A 22212-nucleotide genomic window follows, 5' to 3' on the forward strand; every position below is an offset into this window, starting at 1 on the left:
AGCTGCTCCTCTGCAAAAACAATAAAACATCCATATATCTCCCCAAGAAGCTTACTTTCTCTTAGCAGAACATAAATAACAAAAAGCATTTCTGTCTATCACTGTACTCAAATTTTGCATACAGATATCTTCCTGTGCATGAAAATGCAAGGGCAAGATGCTGTATCTGTTCAGGACTTAAAACAGTTAAAAACTGTTACTATACGTCACGAATAAATGTCTGTTTGTCAGTAAAACATTTAGGAAATCACAGTGGATTTTCTTATTGCCAAATAAGAAACATAATGTGGAAGTTCCATATATGACACCACTTTCTGAGCTTTACTAATATTGTCATATTCTCAACAGGATACCAAGCTTGCTCTTAGCAATGTGGGTTGAATGACTTTGATCTGATGGCAAGAACAGGCAACTGGGAAATACTCTCTGATTTTCTTCCCACATCTGCCACTTAACATGAGTTTAAAGGAGTTCTTTAAGCTCCCAGAGCACCAGTTTATAAAAAGCAAGTAGATTACAGGTATGAAAATATAACAATTGTTTTAAGCATTCAACACCTCATGCTCAGTGTGTTCAAGTATAAGTGCAAGGTGGTAGCTTTGATTTATTTGAAAGCCTTTGAATTCTTACCCCTGTGATTCACTTCTAGGTAACGGAGTATCCGCCTTTTAGGAGGTAACGAAAAATTAAAAAAAAAAAAAAAGACATACAGCTATGAAAGTAAAAGCTGCCTTAATCAGTAGTCTGGCAGATAGACGGACCATGAAGTCATTACTTCAGCATTCATAGGTTCTCCCACAAATTGATGGACATAATACATCAGAGAAATGCTCTGTCTGTTTTTATGGCTATTTGATGTTATTTCTCTTACTTTGCCTCTGCCTGAGCATCTTGGAGTACTTTGCAAACACTAGTGAATGGTGCACCAGCATGCTGTGGCAGAGGAAAGTATCACTGTTGACACTTTACAGCTGGGGAAGCTGAAGCATTGAAAAATTGTCTTCCTCATTGTTGCTGTGATAAAAACTGAAAGGTGTACCTAGAATTTCTGGCTTCTAATTTTGGCTTTAAGCATTTTTTTCATTACTGCTTTTCAGAGTGATTAAATTTGTTCCTGTTTGTAGGTACATAGTAACAAAATACAGGGTTTGGTTTTTTTGTTGTTTTATTTTTAACAATATAGTGAAGCATCAAAAATCTGTTTTCTTGGCTGTAAATTGGTGATGATTTGTGAAAAATCACTTGTTAGAGAGGCATGAGGGTGAAAGGAGCTGCTGGGTCTGCCGGCACCTTAGAAAGTCTGGTCCTGTTGCTTGTTGAAAGAAGCATGGCTTTGGGGTTCTGTTTCATAAATTATACTAGATTCAGGAGGACATAATGTGACTTAGCTCTGGTGATAATAAATTGTGTTGGTAACTTCTATCAAAATCGAATTAACAAATTTAAATTATAATTTGTCATTTCATTTACTAAGACTGCCAGTTAGCGTTAGAACACTTAAACTCATTGTGATTTTATGTAAAGTTAGTAGTGTGGTAAAAATCAGTGGCTTTAGTTAAGCAGTGTTTGAGTTAATTAGCTGAATACTGCAGGAATACATTTTAAAGCTTTGAACTCTGACCTTTTGGCAATTAAAGTTAATTTATATTTCACTTTTTGTATGAGGGCTAATCTTTGTTCTGTGTTAGCCTTCCATGGATGGTTTTATACTACAGAGTTAAGCAATGCTTTATTGATCAGCTATTTAACAATTTTTGTTTATTTAACCTTGCAAACAACTCTGGAAGGTGCCAGGTCCCCAGAGTGAGAATCTTGAGTCAGTGCTTGAGGCTGTTCGCGTGAGGCTGTTTCTCTTGGGAGCCTGTGTGTGTATGTTTGGACATAACTGCATTTTCACACCTTGAAAATAAGCCAAAAGAGTCAAATAATGCTGTTAGAATGGGGGGGTTTTCAGGGCTTTTGTGTAAGAAGAGCTATATCAGAAGGCGTGGAAAATGGTGTTAAAGGCTTGCCAGCAAATGGTTTTTGGTCTCAAGATTTCGGCCACAGAAATGAGAATAGTCACAGCATGTGTGATGTGCATCATGATTTTCTATCTTAGAAAACAGATGATTCTTACGGACTCTTAAACAGTTTATCTTCAGATGACCTGTTGGCTGCCACAAATATTTTCATTGCTTTTTAATATTCTATTGGTGGAGAATATCCCTACAAATCCTTAGCATGTCAGGTGCCAGTCCAGTATTAAGTCTGTTCAGCCAGAATTGCATAGTCCTGATTTAGGTCATCATCGACTGACAGACACCATTCTTAAGTCATCTATCTGAGGGAAGGGAGTTTCTAAATATATTTAAAGAAAAAAAAATTCCCCCAAAAAGAGACACAGAAAACCACTTCTGTGAGGCTGACATGGCCTTGTGTACTATTTATTTTCATGTATAGCGTACTCTCTCTTTAAAAACTTTTATTTCCCCTGTGGACCCATGTCAGTAGAGTCCGGTAGTGACAACTCCTGGTGCCTCAGTTACAAAGTGTTAATTGTGGCTATCTGTTCAGAGCTGTGATCTGTTGCATTTGTGAATGTCAACAGAGCAGGTAAGATCTTCAGCCAGTGTTGGCTCGCGGGCCAGCTTACTTACGCAATAGCTGAGCTGACATTGCACCCTGCTACAGCAGCTGCTAGCTGCTGTTAATAAAGCCCTCAGTTTAAAGAGCCGCACACAAATTGATTTAAAAGTTGGATGGTGAACAGTTTGGGGGTTTTATTTTGTATGGAAAGACGCTAATGAAAGAGCAGCAAATGTCTTTAAAGAGACTGTTACTCATACTTGATAAATTGTAAGAAACAAGACTCAGTCTGGAGTAATATAAACTGAACATAGCAGTAATGTCAGAAAAAAACAATGCAGGGTATTAAAGTTATTAAGGTTGAAGGACAACTTAAGTTTTAAACTACCTGGGTATTTACTTGAGACTGTTGCAGGTTCCACAGTAGTTGTGAAGCTACTTGTATGTAATAGCTTCTAAAATTAATAAATAATTACGTTTAATTATTTACTTTCTGGGCAGGATTTTAGTAGCAGAAAACTGACAAGCAAGAAGACCTGCTGTCCTTAATTAGTGGAATGTGCCAAAGATGCGCTCCTTCAGCGCAAATAGGTCCCATTGTTATGAAGGCAATAATCCCAGTACCACACCCCTTGTTATTTCTTGTATTTAAAAACCCCATCTTTTTCAGTACATTTTTGGTAGACTCAGTCCAGCAATAGGCCAGACATATCCTTTTTATGATAGTGGCCTTATTTGCGGGAGCCGAGTGTACAGTGAAGAACAAGTGTTATTTCACTCTTTCCTTAGGAGTTTCTATAAGATTACAGACACTGGCGATCACTTTTGTGGAAAGAGGTAAATATAGAGCAATATTGCTTAGGTGCAGACAGAGAAGCAGAACAACAGGTGAAGCTTCTCAGCAACAGTTGAAGCTCTGCACTGCTATTAGACTACACCTCTTAAACTAGTGTTAACAATGGGTATTTTTATTTAACATGGACATTCCTCCAGGGAATGGAGCAACCAAAGCTCAGTTACTGTAATCATTTGTTGAAATGTTGCTTTCTTTTGCTACAAGTCTAGGCTGAACTGAAATGTGGGACCCAGCAATTGGGTGTTTGTATTGTACTCAGTCTACATTTATTAGATCCCTGTATGCCTTACTGTTACTGTAAGGGCTTTCTTTATAACTGCATATTTATTTTCTTCAGGAAATGGGTTTGTGTTCTGGGTGGGTGTCCTTTACAAAAGCTGTGAACTTAACTGTTGTTTGTTGGATCAATAAGACAGGATATTTCCTAGAAAACTTTTGCTTTTAAATCCTTTCAGTGTCTTTTCATTTAGATGTTTAAACATCTCTCCTCCAAAACGTGAAGTTTTTAAACAGGCCATGATTTGCTAGATGTGATTTACTTTAGACTTCCACACACAGTGCTGGATCAGACGGCTACAGTTTCAGAAGCTGATATTCAGGCCTGTTACAGTACAACTTCCCATAATGACACTTAGGCCTAAATGTTCAGTAGAGGTTTTGGGGAAGGTGGCGTCTTACTTCCTGAACACTGACATGTTGGTTTTTTCTGAGTACTATTTTGTGTTCCATTCCTATAAACTTTACTGCTGCTCTCCAAAACCTGTTAGTAAGTCCAGCCGCTGTGTGCTGTCGTCATCTGTGCTAGTGAACTTTAAAGAGTAAGCTCTATACAATTGCTCTTTCTTTGGCTTAATGTTTTTGAACAATTGTGAAAATGAGTATGACACATTTACCTTTTAATAAACAGATCTAATCCTGCAAATAGCAACTGTAGGGAGAGAGTTGGAAAATACACTTGTCTGCATACACTGATTTAATTCTTTGTATACAATGTCCTCCTGAGTCCAGTTCTTTCTCTTGGTTTATTCCTTTCTATTTGTTCTGTTTGCTTTCCTGACACTGGGGTGGTTTTTTTTTTTTTGCTCTTGAACGTGTTTCCTGCTTGTCCTTCTTCCCTACATGTCCCTGGCATCTCTCTCAGGGGGATCTTGTTACCATCACTGCACTTGTGTTTTCTTCTGTCTCTGACAGTTGCTCCTGGTTTCTGCCAGGCCTGATCCATACATTCCGTCCTTTCTCCTGATTGAGTTGTCTGCTCTTGTGAAGGCAAGGAAAGTTAGTCCATGTGAACTCTTTGACACATTGGGTATCAGGCGTCTATGTGAGGTTAAAAAAATAAAGAAAATAAATTGATAACTTGTCTGCTCTTTCATTTGGTGCTACTGAGGCTGTTACCTCATATGGCCCTTCAGAAAGAACTTGGGGCTAATTGTTTGTTCTGCCTGTATGCAGAAGTAGTTGCCGTTTAGTGGCACTAGCAAGGCAACCTGTAAAGCTGAGCTGTAGACATCTGCTTGCTTTTTCCCTGTTTGCCTTCCACAGCGTTTTCCAGTAATTCCTTTTGACTTCAGGAGAAGGACAATTGTAGTTTCCTTGTTAGACAACTATATTTGAGATGTAAATTTTTCTTTGGATAAGTAGCTAGTAAAAAAATAATAATCCTAATGTACTGGATTAGTCTGTTTTTATGTTTCTTAATGTGGTGCGGTGAGACGGTGATGGAATTGGTCTCCCTTAAAATATTCCATATTCTACAGCAGTTGTTGAACAGAGGATTAATATGAAGATCTATGAAGATCAGGGATTGTACTCTACAGTCTCACAGGGACTGGAAATACTTATCACTTGGCTCTAAGATCTGATATGCTAAAGAACAAGATTTGCTACTTATATAGGCAATTAGTTAGCAATTAGTTATGTAAACATAGTAGTTATCACCTACAAGAAATACTTAAAGGTATGTAATCCCTTCACTTCAAATGGAAATATTAAATTCTACTTTGAAAAACAAGCGGCCTCAGGGTTGTTCAGAATTTGACATGGTTATTATAAGCACAGCCATTTTTTCTGAATCTACTAAGTGCTTTAAAGTGTCTAGGGGAGAGAGAGAAAAGTAGTTTTGTTTGAACTACCTAAATCCTTTGAAGTGTCTAGGAAAGAGAGAGGAAATTTTTTTTCACCTGAACTTTCTTTTTATTCACAGAAAAATGATGAAAATGGGAATTGCTCTGGCGAAGGTATTGAGTTTCCAACAACTAACTTGTATGAACTGGAGAGCAGAGTTTTAACAGATCACTGGTCCATACCCTATAAGCGGGAAGAGTCTCTAGGCAAGTGCCTAATTGCATCCACCTACCTGGCAAGACTAGGTAAGTTCTCTTTCTACACATACAAAGATTATCTGTTCAAAGGATTTCATAGCATTGTGGTGGGCTGTTATGTCTTTTGCAATAATCTTGCAGTTGTTTACTTAGCACCCTGCAGAATGGTCGCATCTCTGTCAGTGGTTAACAGTGAACTGTTCTACCCAATGCTGTAGAAAGAATGTCAGTCTCTTGTTTTTCCTCTAAAGTAATTTGTTTACTTAAGCTTTTTAAAAAAGTGGAGCACATGTTTCTTTATGTTCTAATGATTGTAGGAATTACTGTTTTTCAGAGCTGAATTACTCTTTTTTTTCATTGTGCTGGTTGTTTTCCCTTTGTAAAAACAAGCTGTCATCTAAATCCATGCTATACCACGGCTTGTATAACTGGTTGTTTTTCCCTTGTGAAATGCTTATACTGAATTTGACCTGAATTTGACTTTTCTGTATTCAGTACTTTGCCTGGGGTTAAGGGTGTTACGAAGGCATTATGCCCAACAATTGGTTTATAATAAGAGTGCAAGGTAGGTTTTTTTTATCATGCCTGATGGCAGACTAAAAGGTTATAATCTGTCAGAATGGAAGTTGCTGGGTGGTTCTGGTTTGCTTCTTTGTTTCTAATCTCTGTTAAAAGGGTCTACTTAGATTTGGGTTTGGGTGGAGGCATCAGAAATAATCTGAAGTTAGTCTAAGTTATAAACTTTGAAGGGAGAAATACGGTGCTAATAATGCTTGAAGAAGTTGTAAAAGATGGAACACTGGGAAACTTCATGTTTCTAAAAGGTAAGTTCTCTTGACTCACACTTTTTTTGTGGCTGAAAAACATGCTAGTTATGAACATTCAGTGCATTTATTACCGCTGGTTTTGGTTGGTGTTCCCAAAAATTTGCAATGAGGTCTCTGAGGTAATCTTAAGTTTTTGGTTTGGCTTTTTGTTGTTTTTTTTTTGTTGTTGTTTTTTTAATACTTTTAAAAAAACACTCTCTTTAAGGTCTTTCTGATTCTGATGAGAATTGCAAGAGATTTATGGACAGATGCATGCCTGAAGCATTTAAAAAGGTAAGTAGGTACAGTAGACCAATTCAATGTTTCTTTGCATTGTTTGTGGTGGAAGTAGTGTCTTGTAATCCAGACTTCAGAAACTATGGTAACTAGTGAGTATGTTCTTAGATTAAAATCTTAGGTTATTTTCCTACATAAAAATCATACATAGGCCTAGATTAAAATCGTACAAAGTCTGTTCTGCAATTCTGGCCAATTCTGGCACATAGCTTTTCTTCCCCCTGCCCCCCCCCCTTTTTTTTTTTTTTTCTTAAATGAAAAGCTCTACAGTAATTAGTGGAGCCTAAAGTCAGATTTAAAGACCCTTGGATACAGCCATCAATGGCAAGTTCAGAATCAAATTTCCTTTAACTCTATTCTTTCTGCTTCTTCATTGGAGGATCGCTAAGTTCTTTGTTACCTCTTTGCATGATCTGTTTAGAATTTGCCTTTCCTCTCAGTGCTTAATGCCGAATGTACCTTTCCAGCTGTTGTTCTCTGGGTTAATGTGAATTTTCTCTACAGAGCTCCCCAGAACAATTTACTTCCACTATTGTATCCATTTTGGATGTTGCTGAAATTTCTTGCCCAGTTTTTAGACCATATATATAAATATGTATATATACCTTTTAAAGAGTTTTAAGCTCCATTCTAATCTTAAAATACAGAGAATATAAGTATGTTTGAAGAAGATAGAAATTTAAGGGGATTTTTTTCCATTTGGCTATTAAAGTAATCACTTTACATACAATGCTTTTAAATCACTTGGTATTTTTTGCATATTAAATAAACAGTGTAGATTGCTCCTCCAGAAGAAGATTCTGTAGAAATCTAGGTTCAGAAGGTGCTACATTACAATTTGCTGAAAATGTTGCAAGAAACTCTTTTGTTTCTTAAAATGGTACAAAAAGTAATTATATTTGAAGTGTTAAGCTTTTTAACTGCTTATGTTCAGACACAGCTAGCAGAAATTTGCAGATGGAAGCTTGATGTCCTTCATAAACAATCACATTAGATCAGATTTAAAGCACATGGTTCAGTAGGTGGGAAAGCAGCATGAAATACCTCTCTTCATGGTACATGTTCTTTGTTTTCTAATAGAAACTGCTCAAGAAGTGTGAATTGGTAAATAATTATTACAGCTTTGTGGCACACCTACTTGAAGATTTAATAGTTGTGTCTTTAATCTGCAAAAAAAAATTATTTGCGTAGTTTTTTGCAAAGGTTAGTCTTTACTAGTGTGTGGAAATGGACAGTTTGCTTCGCTACACTTTATTTTTCATCATAAGCTGTGGTTTTAAGGTGTTCTTCAACGAAATTACAAATGTAATTAACTTTTTTTTTTTAAGCTGTTGACATCCAGTGCTGTTCACAAATGGGGAACTGAAATCCATGAAGGAATATACAACATGCTTATGCTGCTAGTGGACCTGGTTGCAGAGAGAGTAAAACAAGACCCTATCCCTGTGGGCCTGCTTGGTGTACTAACAATGGTATTTGACTCTCTGATGCAGTTTTTAATATTTGGATATTTGGCATTTCGTATTTATGCTCTACTGTTTTTCCTAACTATATTTAAGTCGTAGCATATTGTCTTACAATCTGCAGGCACTGCTTGCTGCAGATTTTTAACATCCAGTGTGCAATTCATAAAGGGGTGAGTGCTGTTCAAAACTTTCGAAAACTAGTGCTCTCAAAAAAAAAAAAATCACATCTGCTGTCACTTTACTGTTTATTTTTTAAAACTGGTACTTTGAGTTCATCTCCCCCTTTATGCAGTGAGAACTGAGAGGCAGAAGCAGGGGTATTCTGTTAAACTTTTATTTTTTGCTATATCTTTAACTGTCAATCAGGAGAATGCTCAACTGAAAAAATCGGGCATTACAAAAATAAGTTTTGAGACCAGCATAAGCCATGCTGTTCATTGCCATGGGCTTTTCTTTCAAGGCATTTAACCCCGATAATGAGTATCATTTCAAGAATCGAATGAAGGTATGCCAGAGAAACTGGGCAGAAGTCTTCGGGGAGGGGAACATGCATGCTGTGTCGCCTGTATCCACTTTTCAGAAGGTGAGCAAGGCTGTGCCCTAAAACCTATTTTTAGAGTAGATGTGTTTGTTTTAGAAAAGATTGTTTGATTAGTAGGTATTTGTAACACAAGAAATGTGTCACCAAGAATTACAGCAAATAGATCTTCAGTTGTGTTGGCCTGTAGAAATGAATTTGTCCTCTCAAATTGTCCCAGCTCTCTATTAGAGGCTGGATTTAGAAATTGGTGTATTTTCATGTCTAAAGTATCACGACAATCAGTCAGGTAGATTAATTGTATCTAAGGACCGACAGCTGTTTGGCTGTTGAGTGTGAAATGACCAGAATAACTCAAAGTGTACAGTTCTAGCAGGGAAGTCATGCTTTTCTGATGGCCAAGGATAGGATATCTTCAAGCCAGACACCCTGGCAAGGAGCCAGTTCTTGAGTTTTGCACTGTCTTGTCACAGTTGTTCCAGATGGATGGGTCTAAAAAAGGAGCCTTGGTGGTGTTGACCTCTCCTTCAGGAAGCAAGTTTGTGGCCGTAGAAAGAAAATTCTGTCTGCTGCTTTGGGAAAGGTTCTTTAGTAATGTTCCATGCTGCTAATGTGCTATAAATATAGTTGCTTGTGAGTCAGCAGCCACAGTGCGTACTGTTGCCACAGCACATGGTCAGTGATGTCAAGTGGAGTCCAAAAAGGGATGATGCTAATGAGAACCTCCCAGAGCTCCAGCTACATGCTTAGTAAAGGAGCTGTTACAAACACATTGCTGTTTTCTGTGATACAATAGTGCATGCGTTTGGGGTGTGGGTTAATTGGCTGAATGTGTCTCTCCAAATTGCTGCTTCAGAAGACAGATGTTTAGTATTGATTGTTGCAGCTACTAATTTGTTAATGTTTTAATTGTTCAAGGAACCTCATGGGTGGCTGGTGGATCTGGTAAACAGGGTAGGTAAACATTAACTAAGCAGAACTGTTATTTGTTACTTGAATTTATTGGGCTTCAGAGAGAATTTTTTCTCCCCTTCTCCCCCCAGTTTGCTTTTGTACTCCTCACTTTTGTGACAATCACAAAAAAAAAAAATTTCAAGGTTTTCATGCTGCCTCTGTATAGGGAAGGGGTCTTGGTAAATAAAACTTGGTGAGTTTCTGCCTTCTCCCTTGAGCACCTTTACCCTGACATGGTAGCCATGAGTAGAGGAAGTTGAGAGCTCAGCTTAAGCTGCAGTGCTGTTTCCCAGTCAAACGTGCTAGGCCAGTCAGCTGTTGCTGTATGTGGTCTAGCTTTCTTCCCTATATCACAGGGTTTCTAGCTTGATGTTTAAACTGGTACCAAGTATAATTGCATTCCCCAGTGTGTCCCTGAATTCCCATGAAAACATAAAGCTTATGTTGAACGTGATGTTCCATGGTAAGGGATACTTGTTGGCATCCCAGGAATTCTCATTGGAGTATTTTCTATAACAGCTTATTTAAAAGATAAAATGCTGTAGTTCACTAACATAATACTGATTATTTTATTTCAGTTTGCAGAGTTGGGTGGATTTTCAGCAATTCAGTCCAAACTCAATTCAGAAGATATTGAACTTGGGGTAAGTTCATCTTTCATCACGAGGCTTCTCCCTTTCCATTATGCACTTTGTGTAGAACCAGTAGCCCCCCTTTTGGCAGTGCTCTTACCTTTGGTTTGGTACCAGAGCAGCATTCCCACAGAGCCTTGGGGAAGTGCTGTCAGGTTGGAGGTCAAGTGAGGTTGTACATAAAAATCCTGAATGAAGAGCTTTTGAGACATCACAGAAAAGAGGAAGGATTAGTGTACCTTTCTGGCTAACATTTAGCCTTCTAGTTAGACATCAATAAGTCTAGTTTCACTGTAAATTCACAAGTGTGTTCCTAGCTTTCTGTTTACTTCAGTGGTAGCTGCATTGAGCTGCAAGTAATTGACTTCCATCATTTATTTTAGAAATCATTGTTTAAGGAAAAAAAAATCCTTAGGAAGACAGACACTGCCTAATCCTAAGCATCTTCTGAAGAGTTGTGTCTAAAAGCTGCCTGGCTTAACAGTTCTAAACTGTTTGGTGACAAAGCCTAACTTCTTTAGTTTTAGCTTCCTAACCTATATTCAGGAGACTTCATAATCTTTCAAGCTTTGAAGAACGAGGAGGCTAAGGGAAAAAAACCATGCCATTTAGAATCTTGTCCCTCAGTATAAAATCAGTCTGCTTTCAGTGAAATGTCATTTGGAGAGAATTCAACTTCTTTTCTTGGGATATTGATATTTGCTACTTTATAGAGAGATAGGCTTGTATATGAGCATGACAGAAGAATAAGGAAACTCGATTTAAATTCTGACACTGCAATAGAAACTTCGACTTTGTTTAATGACTAATAACTGCCTGCTTAGGAAGGAAGTCTGGTTCAGCATAGTTTAGGCCTTTGATTACAGTGGTGCACACTCAGTTTCACAATTCTTGATCCAGTGTGAGAAGAAACCAATTTTGATATTATTTATTGGCAAACAAATGCCTTTATAAGTTTACTCTCTTGATGATAGATACGACTTGAAAATCATAGAATAGTTTGAATATATAAAATCTCAAATAGGGTTTGGGTAGTATAGGTATCTAGTTTGTGTATAAAGTAAATAAAAATAAAACAATGCGTTAAAGAGATCTTGACATGTATATGACAGGCTTACAAAAGCTTTCTCCCACTTAATGCTTTGGGGAAGAAATTTCCCATATGGCTTTAACCTTAAGTCTTGCATTCTCACCTCTCATTTCTGTAGAGAGCAACCAAAATATGATGTGTCCCTTTCTGTCTGTTTACTTCTGTGCCTGAAACAGGATTAGACAGAGAAAACTGAACAGAATGATGAGAGTACCAAATGTAGTAAAAACTGGGAAGGCAGTTTTTATTTCAGCTAAAAATATGTAACTCATACTGTATGCTGTAGAGTAAATCTCTTTGCTGAACCGTGTGTTGTTGTAAAGGAGTTGCACACCAAAATCAATTTGTAGCAAATGACTGGAGATAATCGTGTGAGATAAATTAAGGTGAATAAGTATTATTTTCCTTTTAAGGTATAGATCACTAGCTCTGAAAAGATCTCTTGCGTGTGCACCTAAATACTTGCTGTATTTCTTTCAGGCAATCTCTGCATTAGTTCAGCCATTTGGAGTTTGTGCAGAATATCTTAACTCTTCTGTAGTACAGGTAAAATACCTTTGTCATGAGTTCTTTTCAGCAAATAGTAAAGCCTTGATATGTGATTGTAGTAGTTTGCTCAAATTTAGGCGGAGCTCTCATGGTTAAGGTAGATCTTAGGCAGTATGGTATCAGAAAGACAACTGCATGGGAACCTGTTCTTTTTATTGCAGGAATTTGAAAAACGAGAGATTGAAAATTAGTTTACAGCTGTGTTGGTGTGAAACTAGGGACTAATTTGAAAAGCCTTCAAAACTCACTTTGCATAAAGTACAAGAATAATTTTGAGCATCCTGAGGATGATGGATAAGAGGGCTCAGACAATGCTCAGATTAATTTTCTAAGCACAGTGATCTGTAGTCCCTTATCTACATCTGCAACAGTGAGAAACTTGCCACTGCCTTTAGTAAGCTTTGTCAGTGTAAAGCATGTGGGAGAAGAATCTAGTCTGATGGATGGATTTTGTCTGAAATTTAACTTTCTGCCTGAGATCAAGCATGTGGGTATGAGAGTTTATACTGGAAAAAAATGTGGTACAGGAAAAAAAAACCCACATTATATATTTGTACATGCAAATATACCACAGGCTTCACACCTACACTCACTAACAAAAACTGTCAATTTAGTAAGTGACTGAAAGTCTGTATTTGAAGAGGAGGTAGTTTAGAAGCTACTGGGAGTCAGAGAGGCATATGCACCTATATTACAGTGGTCTGAAATGGCTTATTACTCCAATTGCTTCTTTTTCTGGACGTATCTAGCAGGATAGTTTTATGTATGTTGTAGGTGTTGCTTTATGTCTAAGATAATTGTGAGCTTTCAGCTACATATTTCACTTTGCTGCAGCCAGATCTGAGTAATAGAACTGATTTCAGGAAGCATAAAATGATTGTCATGCCTTTTCTCACACTGTTTAGCCCATGCTGGATCCAATCATTCATAAAATGATTAAATACGTACAGAATGTAGAAGAGAAGGACTTGAAAGACAAGGTAATGTTTTATATATTAAATATTTAGGAAGAGCTTCCTTTGTGTATTGGAAATGCTGGCAATGCAGACTAGAACAATAGCTTTATTTTCACTGGCAAAATACAGCCTGTTCTGAATTCTGACTAAATGACGTAGAACAAAGTACATTTACCCAATTCCATTCAATACCCTTTTCAGGAGATATCTGATGTTATGTCCCTTTTTAAAATATTTTGCTGCTGTTGCTATCAAATATGGTTTTGTTGGTCCCCTTCTGAAGTGTATGGAATGCTGACTGCTGTCTGTTAATTTCTTATAACTTGTGTGTGTATGACTGTTGCAATAGCTGTTTGCTTCTGAGAATTTGGTAATTGTTGATAAAATGGCTGTGTGACTTGTGACTACTTCCTGTATTACCCTGAATTTGGAATTCAGTTCTATTAAATTTTTGAGTGTTGACTTAGACTTAAATTGTTAATTGTAAGCTGGAAAGTATGCATAGGTTGTCCAACTACAGAGGAGCAATGTAGTGTACCAAATCAGTAGCAGGAGAGTCCACTTTAACCAAAGGTTTTGTTGTCTTAGAATTTCTGGTGTACAAATAAAATTTTCAGATATACATGGTACTGTGTTTCATAGATTAAACAGTCTGTATTGGGTCACTAAACCTACTCTTTGTGAATCATTGAAGTACGAAACAGAATAGCAAAAATAGTAATGCTTCTATTTGTCCTCTTTTTTTGTTGTTGTTTTTTGGTTTTGGTTTTTTGTTTGTTTGTTTGTTTTAAACAGAGGCTAGTCAGTATCCCTGAGCTCTTGTCTGGTATCAAACTGCTGTGTATGCGCTTCCAACCTGATTTGGTAACTGCAGTAGATGACTTACGGCTGGACATTCTGTTGCGCATGTTAAAATCTCCTCACTTCAGTGCAAAAATGAATTCCCTGAAAGAAGTAGGTTGGCTTTTTGTGTGTGTGTACATGTGCATGTGTGTAGGTGGGATGGGTTGTTAGTAAGTCGTTGAAACCACAGCCTTAAAGAGGTGGTGCGATACTTCCTGACAAATTATGGTGCCTTAGCAAAAGCTTAGTTACTAATAAATACCAAAACAAGTTAATATGACAAGAGTTGTTTGTAACATTAGTAGCCACTGCAAGTACCGTGGCCTCCCAAATAAAAAATGACGAGACATAGTTTGAACCTTTTCTAAGAACTGCAATTTCAGGTTGATTTATAAGCAGTGGTCTGTGCTATTCATTGAATAGCACTCTGAGATAATAGATTCATAAGAGATTCATATACTCTGAGGTAACCCTGATAATTCAGAGCATCTTATGGGGTGTCCCTTTTCTCTCCTCGTCTCGTTGAGAGAAGGGGGGGTGGAAAAAAAAAAACAAATGGGACTTAATCCTAGGTTAGTGTTTCAGTCCAGTTATATCAGATCGTTACACTATGTAATTGTTTTTTGGTTTGTTTTTTTTTTACGGACACTAGTAGCACCTAGGAGCTGGAGTTTATGGACCAAGGCTCTCTTTGCTAGAGTCTTAGATATAAGTAGAAGAAAACAGTTTATTTTTTCATGGGGTTGTGATTCAAGTATAGAGTTGTTCAGTCATCTCTTCCAGAACTTGTACAATTTAGATGTCCCCCCAAAAATAATTTTTTCAGTATGCATTGTAAGGTGTTTTAGAGTCCCTCTTTTGTGTTTTTTTGCTTCTTTATTTATGAGAAAATTGAGATGTTGAACCTCATTGCTGTTTAGTTCTTAATCATAAATGCCATGTATCCTTGGTGAAGTTATAAAAGTGCTGCTTTTGAAGCCTTTAGCAGAAATGTACTCTTTCTCCCTAGAGTGAGGAGCCTGTATTGGTTCAGTATTGGATAAAAAATAGGACGGTGATTTGAGCGTAACAAGCAGAAGCCTGAGATAACCTACTTCTAGTATATCTGTAGAAATATACCTGTCAGCACAGGCCAGCTTTTCTGTGTCACACTGGGAATAAGAACCTACTGCATCAGAGACTGATGGCAAGGAGGTGTTTCTGGTTAGGAACTTGCCTTTAAACAGCTTATTAAAAACACAAATGAACAAACAAACAAACACCACCACCCCCACCCCCCCTGAACAAACCAACAACCTCACCCCCCCAGAACAAACAAACAAAACCCCAAACACTTCCTGTGCTCAAAATATTTCAGGATTCACACTTAAGCTTCACAGTAAGCCTTTTGAAAATATTTCATTGTGTACATGTATAATGCACATTTTGCAATTTCTAGGTAACAAAATTGATAGAAGACAGCACTGTATCCAAGTCAGTGAAGAATGCAATAGATACAGACAGATTACTAAATTGGCTAGTAGAAAATTCTGTCCTGTCGATTGCTCTAGAAGGTAAGTACTTTCACAAAGAGTTTTGGCATGTGCTTTGAATGTCTTAACTTTAAAAATTTCATCTGTCCCTTTCAATGCGTTTTAATGGAACACTGTTAACAAAGGAGTTCGAGGTTTTTTGTTGTCTTCAAAATAGAGTAAGGAAAACCCTGCAAATTCTGCTACTATCATCTAGACCTCTGTTTGAGGTCTGTGCAGAAGTCTCACTGTACCTGGGGTTTTTATTCTCAGTTTGTCTTTGTGTATTGTTAGCCCCTAGAAAAGAGAGAAGCAAGGTTTTGGAGTTTTTTTCCAAGTAGTAAGGCCCTGTAAGTGTGAACTGCTCTCAGATGTATGAAGTAAAACGAAATAAAAATGGAAGCGTCCTTTTTCTTTTAGCTGATAGTTTTTTCTGTAACGGTAAAAAAAGAATTTTCAAATGAAGGTAACTTTGTTCTCCCTTTTGAAAGAACTTCTTTATTCTTATGCATTTAATGTATCTAATAATGTTCTAAAGATATTAATTTAGTTGCCTTTCTTTATTTCATAGGTAATATAGACCAAGCACAATACTGTGATCGTATAAAGGGAATTATTGAACTGCTGGGCAGTAAATTATCTTTAGATGAGCTCACTAAAATTTGGAGAATTCAGGTAAGCAATCAAGCCTAAGAAGGTACTTTTAGACAGTCTTACAAAAGCAGATATTCTAGTGGTAGGATTTTGTAGTTTATAATACAGGCATCTCTTTATTGCAAAAGTGGAGGTGTTGAGATTTTAACAGTGCAATTAATGCAAAGGCTTTCTTCTACTTCTTCCTTTACCATTTAACATCAAGTGTTCTGGTAATTTCTTGTAACCCAGCTATTCAGTCTTATGATGAAGTTCAGTTCTTTGCAATAAGTTTTTAGGGGATGCAAAAATATTTGACTTGGAATAAGAGGTTGCCAGCCTGAAACAGGTGTTTGTCTAGACCAAAGACCGTGCCTAAGGATATTAATTTTCGCAGCTGAAGGTATAAATTTGAATACACCTCACAGTGTGACTTTAAAGAGAGTGGGCTCAGACTGGATGAACTCCCATTTAACTCCCTGTACATACATATAATTGACAAGTCATCTTTTCACATTCACTTTATGTATATCCAACTTATCACTGTGTAGGAAAGGTGGTTTGACTGCTTAATGCAAATGACATGGAAATTCTGACCAGAATCTTCTCCTGCAGGAAAATTTCTTCTCTGTCCAAATGTTGACATTTTAGACCAAACTCATTGGATGCTGTCAGATCTGCAGTATGTGCAGGCATGGTAGCAAGTCTTGCATACTTAGTAGAGCTGAAGGATGATTCTAGCTCGCTCGCTTTTATTCTTTAATAAAACACAATGCTTCCTCTCCCCTTCTGGTGATTGTTACCATGGTGCTCCCATCAGTGTGGGTGAGGATTCTGTATTGCTCACTTTTGAGTAAAGCCTTAGAGTGTCAGGGATGGAGCACTCTGCACACAAACACAACCATGCAACAAAAACAGGGGTGTCTGTATTGCAGCACCACACCTAACAGTGGTATGTGCCATTGCAGCATCTTGAAGCTGCTGTAATAAAGGCAGGCTAACTTGTTCTTTCCTGCTTTGGAATTACTTCCAAAGACCTCTCTGCCAGTGAAATAGGAGCAGAGACAGTTATTCTTTCCTTGTCTTCCTAACATGTCAAAAACCATTATTCTTTCTCATTAGTATGAATAGTGGGATAACACTTTCATGAAGATTTTTCTCTGTCTCATTTGGGATAAAGACCTACCTTCATGTGTTCTCCTTCCTCTTTTCAGTCAGGACAATCCTCCACTGTGATTGAAAACATACATACCATTATTGCTGCAGCTGCTGTGAAGTTTAGCTCTGATCAGCTCAATCATTTATTTGTCCTAATCCAAAAGGTAAGTTTTCACATTAGTTTATGTTCGTTGGGAAGAGAATTGATGAGATACTTGTGCATCCAGCCTACCAAAAGGCAAATGCCTTAAATACATTTGTATTTTCTATATAAAAATATAAATATAAAACTGGCTATAAAATAACACTTTTAAGACTGGGATGGTTTTTTTTCCTAAACCCAAAAGCCTGATCTGCTACTGCTAACATACTTAGCTTTTAAGTACATTATATAGGCAAGGCTAAAGTACTTAAAAACTGAGATTTTATTATTATATTTAATATCTTCTAATTTATATTTGAAAAAGAGTTAGGCAAATTAGTACTGTAACTCCCAGTAACAAAAATAAGGTAATATGCATGGTGGAAACATACTTGTTTGTATTTTAATTTTGCTGCAGTAAAACAATTTTAAATTGTATTTTTGTGTACACTTGAGACTTAACAGACTGACAGTGCTCGCTGCTCTAATAGTGAATGTTATTTCTTTGCCGCACAGAGCTGGGAGACAGAGAGCGACAGAGTGCGACAGAAGCTGTTGAGCCTGATAGGGCGCATTGGTCGAGAAGCACGGGTGGAGACAACCACTGGAAAGGCATGTGAATGTGAAATAAAATCTTTCTTTTTGTTTGGTTTGGGGTTTTTTGGTTTGGTTTGGTTTTTTGTTTAGTTTTGTTCCTTTATTAAATACAGGGTTGCTAGTCTCTGTACTTCCTAGGTCCTGATCTTGCACTTCTTCCTCTAGGTTCTGGAGGTACTTTGGGAGCTGGCTCATCTTCCAACATTACCATGTAGTCTTATTCAGCAGGCCTTGGAGGAACATCTGACAATCCTCAGTGATGCCTATGCCGTGAAAGAGGGAATCAAAAGAAGCTACATCATCAAATGCATAGAGGATATTAAGAGGGTTGGTTTATTATTTTATCTTTTCCAAAATGAAATGTTGTCTAGCCTTGATGTTGCCCTTTCTTTCATGATGCACAAATTGCGTGTCCCATCTGTAAGTTCTTACCTTGGGGAGTCCATGAGAGGGGTAGGCTTTGTGTGAGCCGGTTTGTTGACCATGAGACTCATAGTAAGTCTCTTGCCTTTGTTTTAAGCAAATTTTCAGCACAAGGAGTGATCAGTTTATGGGAAACTACCAGGATGGGCCCAAGGTTAGAATTTGCAAATGGAACCACTCTAAAGGTATGTCAGTATTTTAACTGTCCCTTTCATGTGAAAGCCTAGATTAGTTTTCTTTGAGTTAAGCATGTGTTCTGGCATGGCCATTAAGTCTCAAAATGCAAATCGATACTTAAATCATGGTAGTTTTGTATTTTAATAAAATACTTAAGCTCTCTTAATCTAACATAAAGAAGCCATTCCCGCAGCTGCCTGTGCTAAGATGTTTTCTGGCAGCAGCACAGATGCGCATGGCTTAAAAGACTGCATATACTCTATCCTGCACTGTTCACATAGCGGGCAGTTTTTCTTGAGGTCTGCAGGAATGCTCCTGTCTTCTTTTTTTCAGTCTGAAGTATAACTGTAAATAAAGAAAAAGGCTTGTACTTTTCTCATTCATTTATTTCATGGTAAATTAAGTTTTGTCTGTGCTGCAGCATCTGTAGAGGATTTTAGTTGCTTAGGAGTATATTGCTTCTTAATACTGATCACACTTTTTGTGTGTGTGCCTTCATGTATATGGATTTCAAGCTTTGAGTTCTGAATCTCTGTAGAACTTGCGGTCTTTTCTTTTAGATTTTCTCTTGTCCTTTCCTGTTCTTGCATTCTTTTTAATTACATTCTGGCAAGGGCCTTAACAGAGGTGCTGCAGTGGGGAACACTAAAGGAAAGAAAGCTGTCATTGTAGGCTGGAAGGGATTGGGGTAACCATACAGCAGGTGTTTTAAAAATACGTAATTTTCTTACTTCCCTTCATTAGGGGAAATGAAGACATAAACTGGGAGGGAATGTAATATTAAGGCAGCATTCTCAAATACATGAGGGAGTCTTCTGTAGAGAGCGCTCTGTTACGGGCAGGTTACTTTAATCTCTCTAAGTGTGTAGGTGGTATTGGTTGTTGTCAGTATTTAAACCAGACATCACTTCTGTGAACAAGCAACCTCAGTACTGGTTTGTGTGGTCAAACTTTACAGAAAATGAAGCATCCCAGAAAAGTGATGAGCAGTTCTGACAATGAGGTAGGAGGGTTATTCTTTGTAGGATCTCTTTCAAAATGCAGCTTAAGTATCCTTTGCTTCCTATCAGAGGGCTCCTTGCAGCACCAATCAGAAATTTCTTTTTGTTTCTTAACCCTCAGTAGTATTTCAGGTTCTTTCTTCTGTTTTTCTTGCTTTGGCAATAAGTAACATTATTTAACTGGATTTGCCCTTTTATGCCCTAACAGGCCTGCTTCATGTCCCATAATTGAGGAAGGTGGTGGTTATCATCTCTCTCTGGTGCAACTGAGTTCTTTTTGTCTACTTAATTTGCATGCTCTCTAGCAAGGAGGTGGTACTTCGGGCTTAATAAGGATAGCAAAATGGCATATGTGTGTCAAAGAACTTCTTGTAGAATGTGAAGAAGGGCACCTTGAGCGTGTTTGGAAAGGGACCAGGAGCAAGTAACTAAAGCCTTCAGAGCTAGTAGCTGTTGTTTTGAAACAGCGGCATTGATAAAAATCATTAGGTTTCAAGGAGTCTAAGAAGAAAGTTAATCTGTTTTTTGAACATATACATATGTGTAACTGTTTTTACCTTTTCTACTGTTAGTCATCCCAGCACAATAATCCTCAATTTGTGTGGGTGGTGCCAGCATTACGTCAGCTCCATGAAATCACACGTTCATTTATTAAGCAAACTTACCAAAAACAAGACAAGGTAAGAATATAGACTAAGATGATTTTTTAAACCTTTGTTTTGTGTGTGTGGCTCTGCTTCTGTAGGACATGGAAGTTTGAGTTTAGAATAGGGGGAGAGGGGGGACATGACACCAAACTAAAAAACACTTTGACAAGTACAGTTTAGTGATGTAGCATAAACAAACTGTTCAAGTAGAGATGCTGTGTCATCTGCTGTCCATTTGTGTGTGCGTGTGTGTATCTATATATGTATCAATCTGTTTGCTGTGTCAGGATTAATTTATTTTATTCTTAGCTTTTTGTAGAATAATTAACAGGCATGCCTCTTAAGAAATGAACAATGGCTAATGTTTAGACCAGCTACTCTGTAATTGAATTGACATTGACTCTTGGAAAACAGACTAAATACCAGCAAGTCACATGTGTTATACAGTGGCTGAGTGGAGGTGTGGGACTTTGCCTGCAACCTGCAGCACGTGTATCTAAGCACATGCTGAAAACACTAACATCAGCGGGCTTTGGATGCATGGAAGGGATACAGTTACTTCTTCGGGCAAGTGACACGTCTGTAGAAGAGCAGACTGCTGTGTACATGTGCCTGTTTATGTATTTTCTTAAAAACCTCTTTTCTCAATGTGTTTAATTTCCTCCCCCCCCCCCCCCCCCCCACAGAGCATTATTCAAGATTTAAAGAAAAACTTTGAAATAGTGAAGTTGGTGACAGGAAGCTTAATATCATGCCACCGTTTGGCTGCATCTGTGGCAGGTCCAGGAGGGCTTGTTGGAGCAACATTAGTGGATGGCCGATACACTTACCGTGAGGTACTGAACCCTGAATTTCTTACTGCCTTAAGTTTTTGAAAGCATGGTGTAGTGTATCACTGACCAAGTTGCATAAGATTAGGTGATGTTTTGTTTTTGGAATTCACTAGTATGTATATTCTCTCTGGTGAATAATTACAGTAGTGTGTGTTTATAGTTCTGACACATATAGTAGGGCTTGTTGTAGCTTTGTTATTATAGAACAAGGGTGGGCAAACATCACAATCTACAAGTTCCTTAGCAAAGTCTTTAACTGGTCGAGAGAGAGATCTCCCTACCCCAGGACCTTCTGTCTCCAAGCAGCTTCCAGCTTCTCCACCAGCTTCAGTTCAACTATCCTTGTAGAGACTATACCTTTGAATTTAGTGTGAAGCTGTTGAAACCTAAAAGAGATTTGCTAGTTAGGACATGGAAGCTACACACACAGATAGGTTGTAACAGTTTGCTAAGGTTTTGATAATCATTTTTCCACACTAGTTGTGACTTAGTAACTAGTGTCAAATAATATCAGTATCAAGAAAGTAATAGCAAATCCAAGGGGACTTCAACATTCCTTTTTGGAAAGGTAATCAAAAAGAAGTAACATTAAAAATCGTGTAAAATAAGAATAAATCTCACTGCAGAGACAATTTCTGTTTTCCAGGCTTAGCAAAGTATATTGTATTTTGAGAATTAAGCTTGAAAAAAATAGAGTACTCAGAGTTCTTGTTTCAGAAAGAAAAGTCTTAAGCTTGAGTTTTTGTTTCCTTTTTCTTAGTATTTGGAGGCACATCTAAAATTTTTGGCATTTTTTCTGCAAGAAGCCACCCTTTATTTGGGCTGGAATCGTGCCAGGGAGATCTGGGAATGCCTGGTAACTGGCCAGGATGTTTGTGAGTTAGATCGAGAGGTAAGAAAAACTTTAAAAGTTTGTGTCTTTGGTTGCAGAGTGAACCTTAATGTGTCATGAATAGCATATATGTTATTGAGACATGTGAAGAATAAGTAGCAAACACAAACCAATAATGCATTATATGCTTTGTGTCAGCTAACGGAGTCACTGTTACTGTTATATGCTCACTTATGACTAGGATGCTCTTCTAACATTAAATTTGACCGTTGGCCAGATTAGTTGCAGGTTTATGAATGCTGATTTGAAAAGGGATACGTGCAAGTTTGCGGAGTCATAAGAGACATTGAGCATTATTTGGGTTTAAGATGACTGAATATGA

General features: G+C 37.6%; 1 protein-coding gene across 2 annotated transcripts in view; it reads left to right on the forward strand.

Annotated features, from left to right (window-relative positions):
• The window catches only part of USP24 (ubiquitin specific peptidase 24), a 69220-nt gene that overhangs the window by 8052 nt on the left and 38956 nt on the right, over positions 1–22212 (forward strand). Inside the window, exons 2-19 of one of the 2 annotated variants that reach the window (XM_064455022.1) lie at positions 5628–5793; positions 6778–6845; positions 8177–8320; positions 8775–8897; positions 9771–9806; positions 10385–10450; positions 12009–12074; positions 12983–13057; positions 13829–13987; positions 15315–15429; positions 15959–16062; positions 17235–17342; positions 17837–17932; positions 18083–18244; positions 19476–19520; positions 20091–20198; positions 20852–21001; positions 21759–21890. In XM_064455022.1, coding sequence (XP_064311092.1) covers positions 5628–5793; positions 6778–6845; positions 8177–8320; positions 8775–8897; positions 9771–9806; positions 10385–10450; positions 12009–12074; positions 12983–13057; positions 13829–13987; positions 15315–15429; positions 15959–16062; positions 17235–17342; positions 17837–17932; positions 18083–18244; positions 19476–19520; positions 20091–20198; positions 20852–21001; positions 21759–21890 — 1923 coding nt within the window. The remainder of the gene's footprint in view (positions 1–5627; positions 5794–6777; positions 6846–8176; positions 8321–8774; positions 8898–9770; positions 9807–10384; positions 10451–12008; positions 12075–12982; positions 13058–13828; positions 13988–15314; positions 15430–15958; positions 16063–17234; positions 17343–17836; positions 17933–18082; positions 18245–19475; positions 19521–20090; positions 20199–20851; positions 21002–21758; positions 21891–22212) is intronic. The other variant, XM_064455023.1, reaches the window with a different exon arrangement.

Source organism: Phalacrocorax carbo, chromosome 6, assembly GCF_963921805.1.
Source record: "Phalacrocorax carbo chromosome 6, bPhaCar2.1, whole genome shotgun sequence".
Taxonomy (NCBI): Eukaryota; Metazoa; Chordata; class Aves; order Suliformes; family Phalacrocoracidae; genus Phalacrocorax; species Phalacrocorax carbo.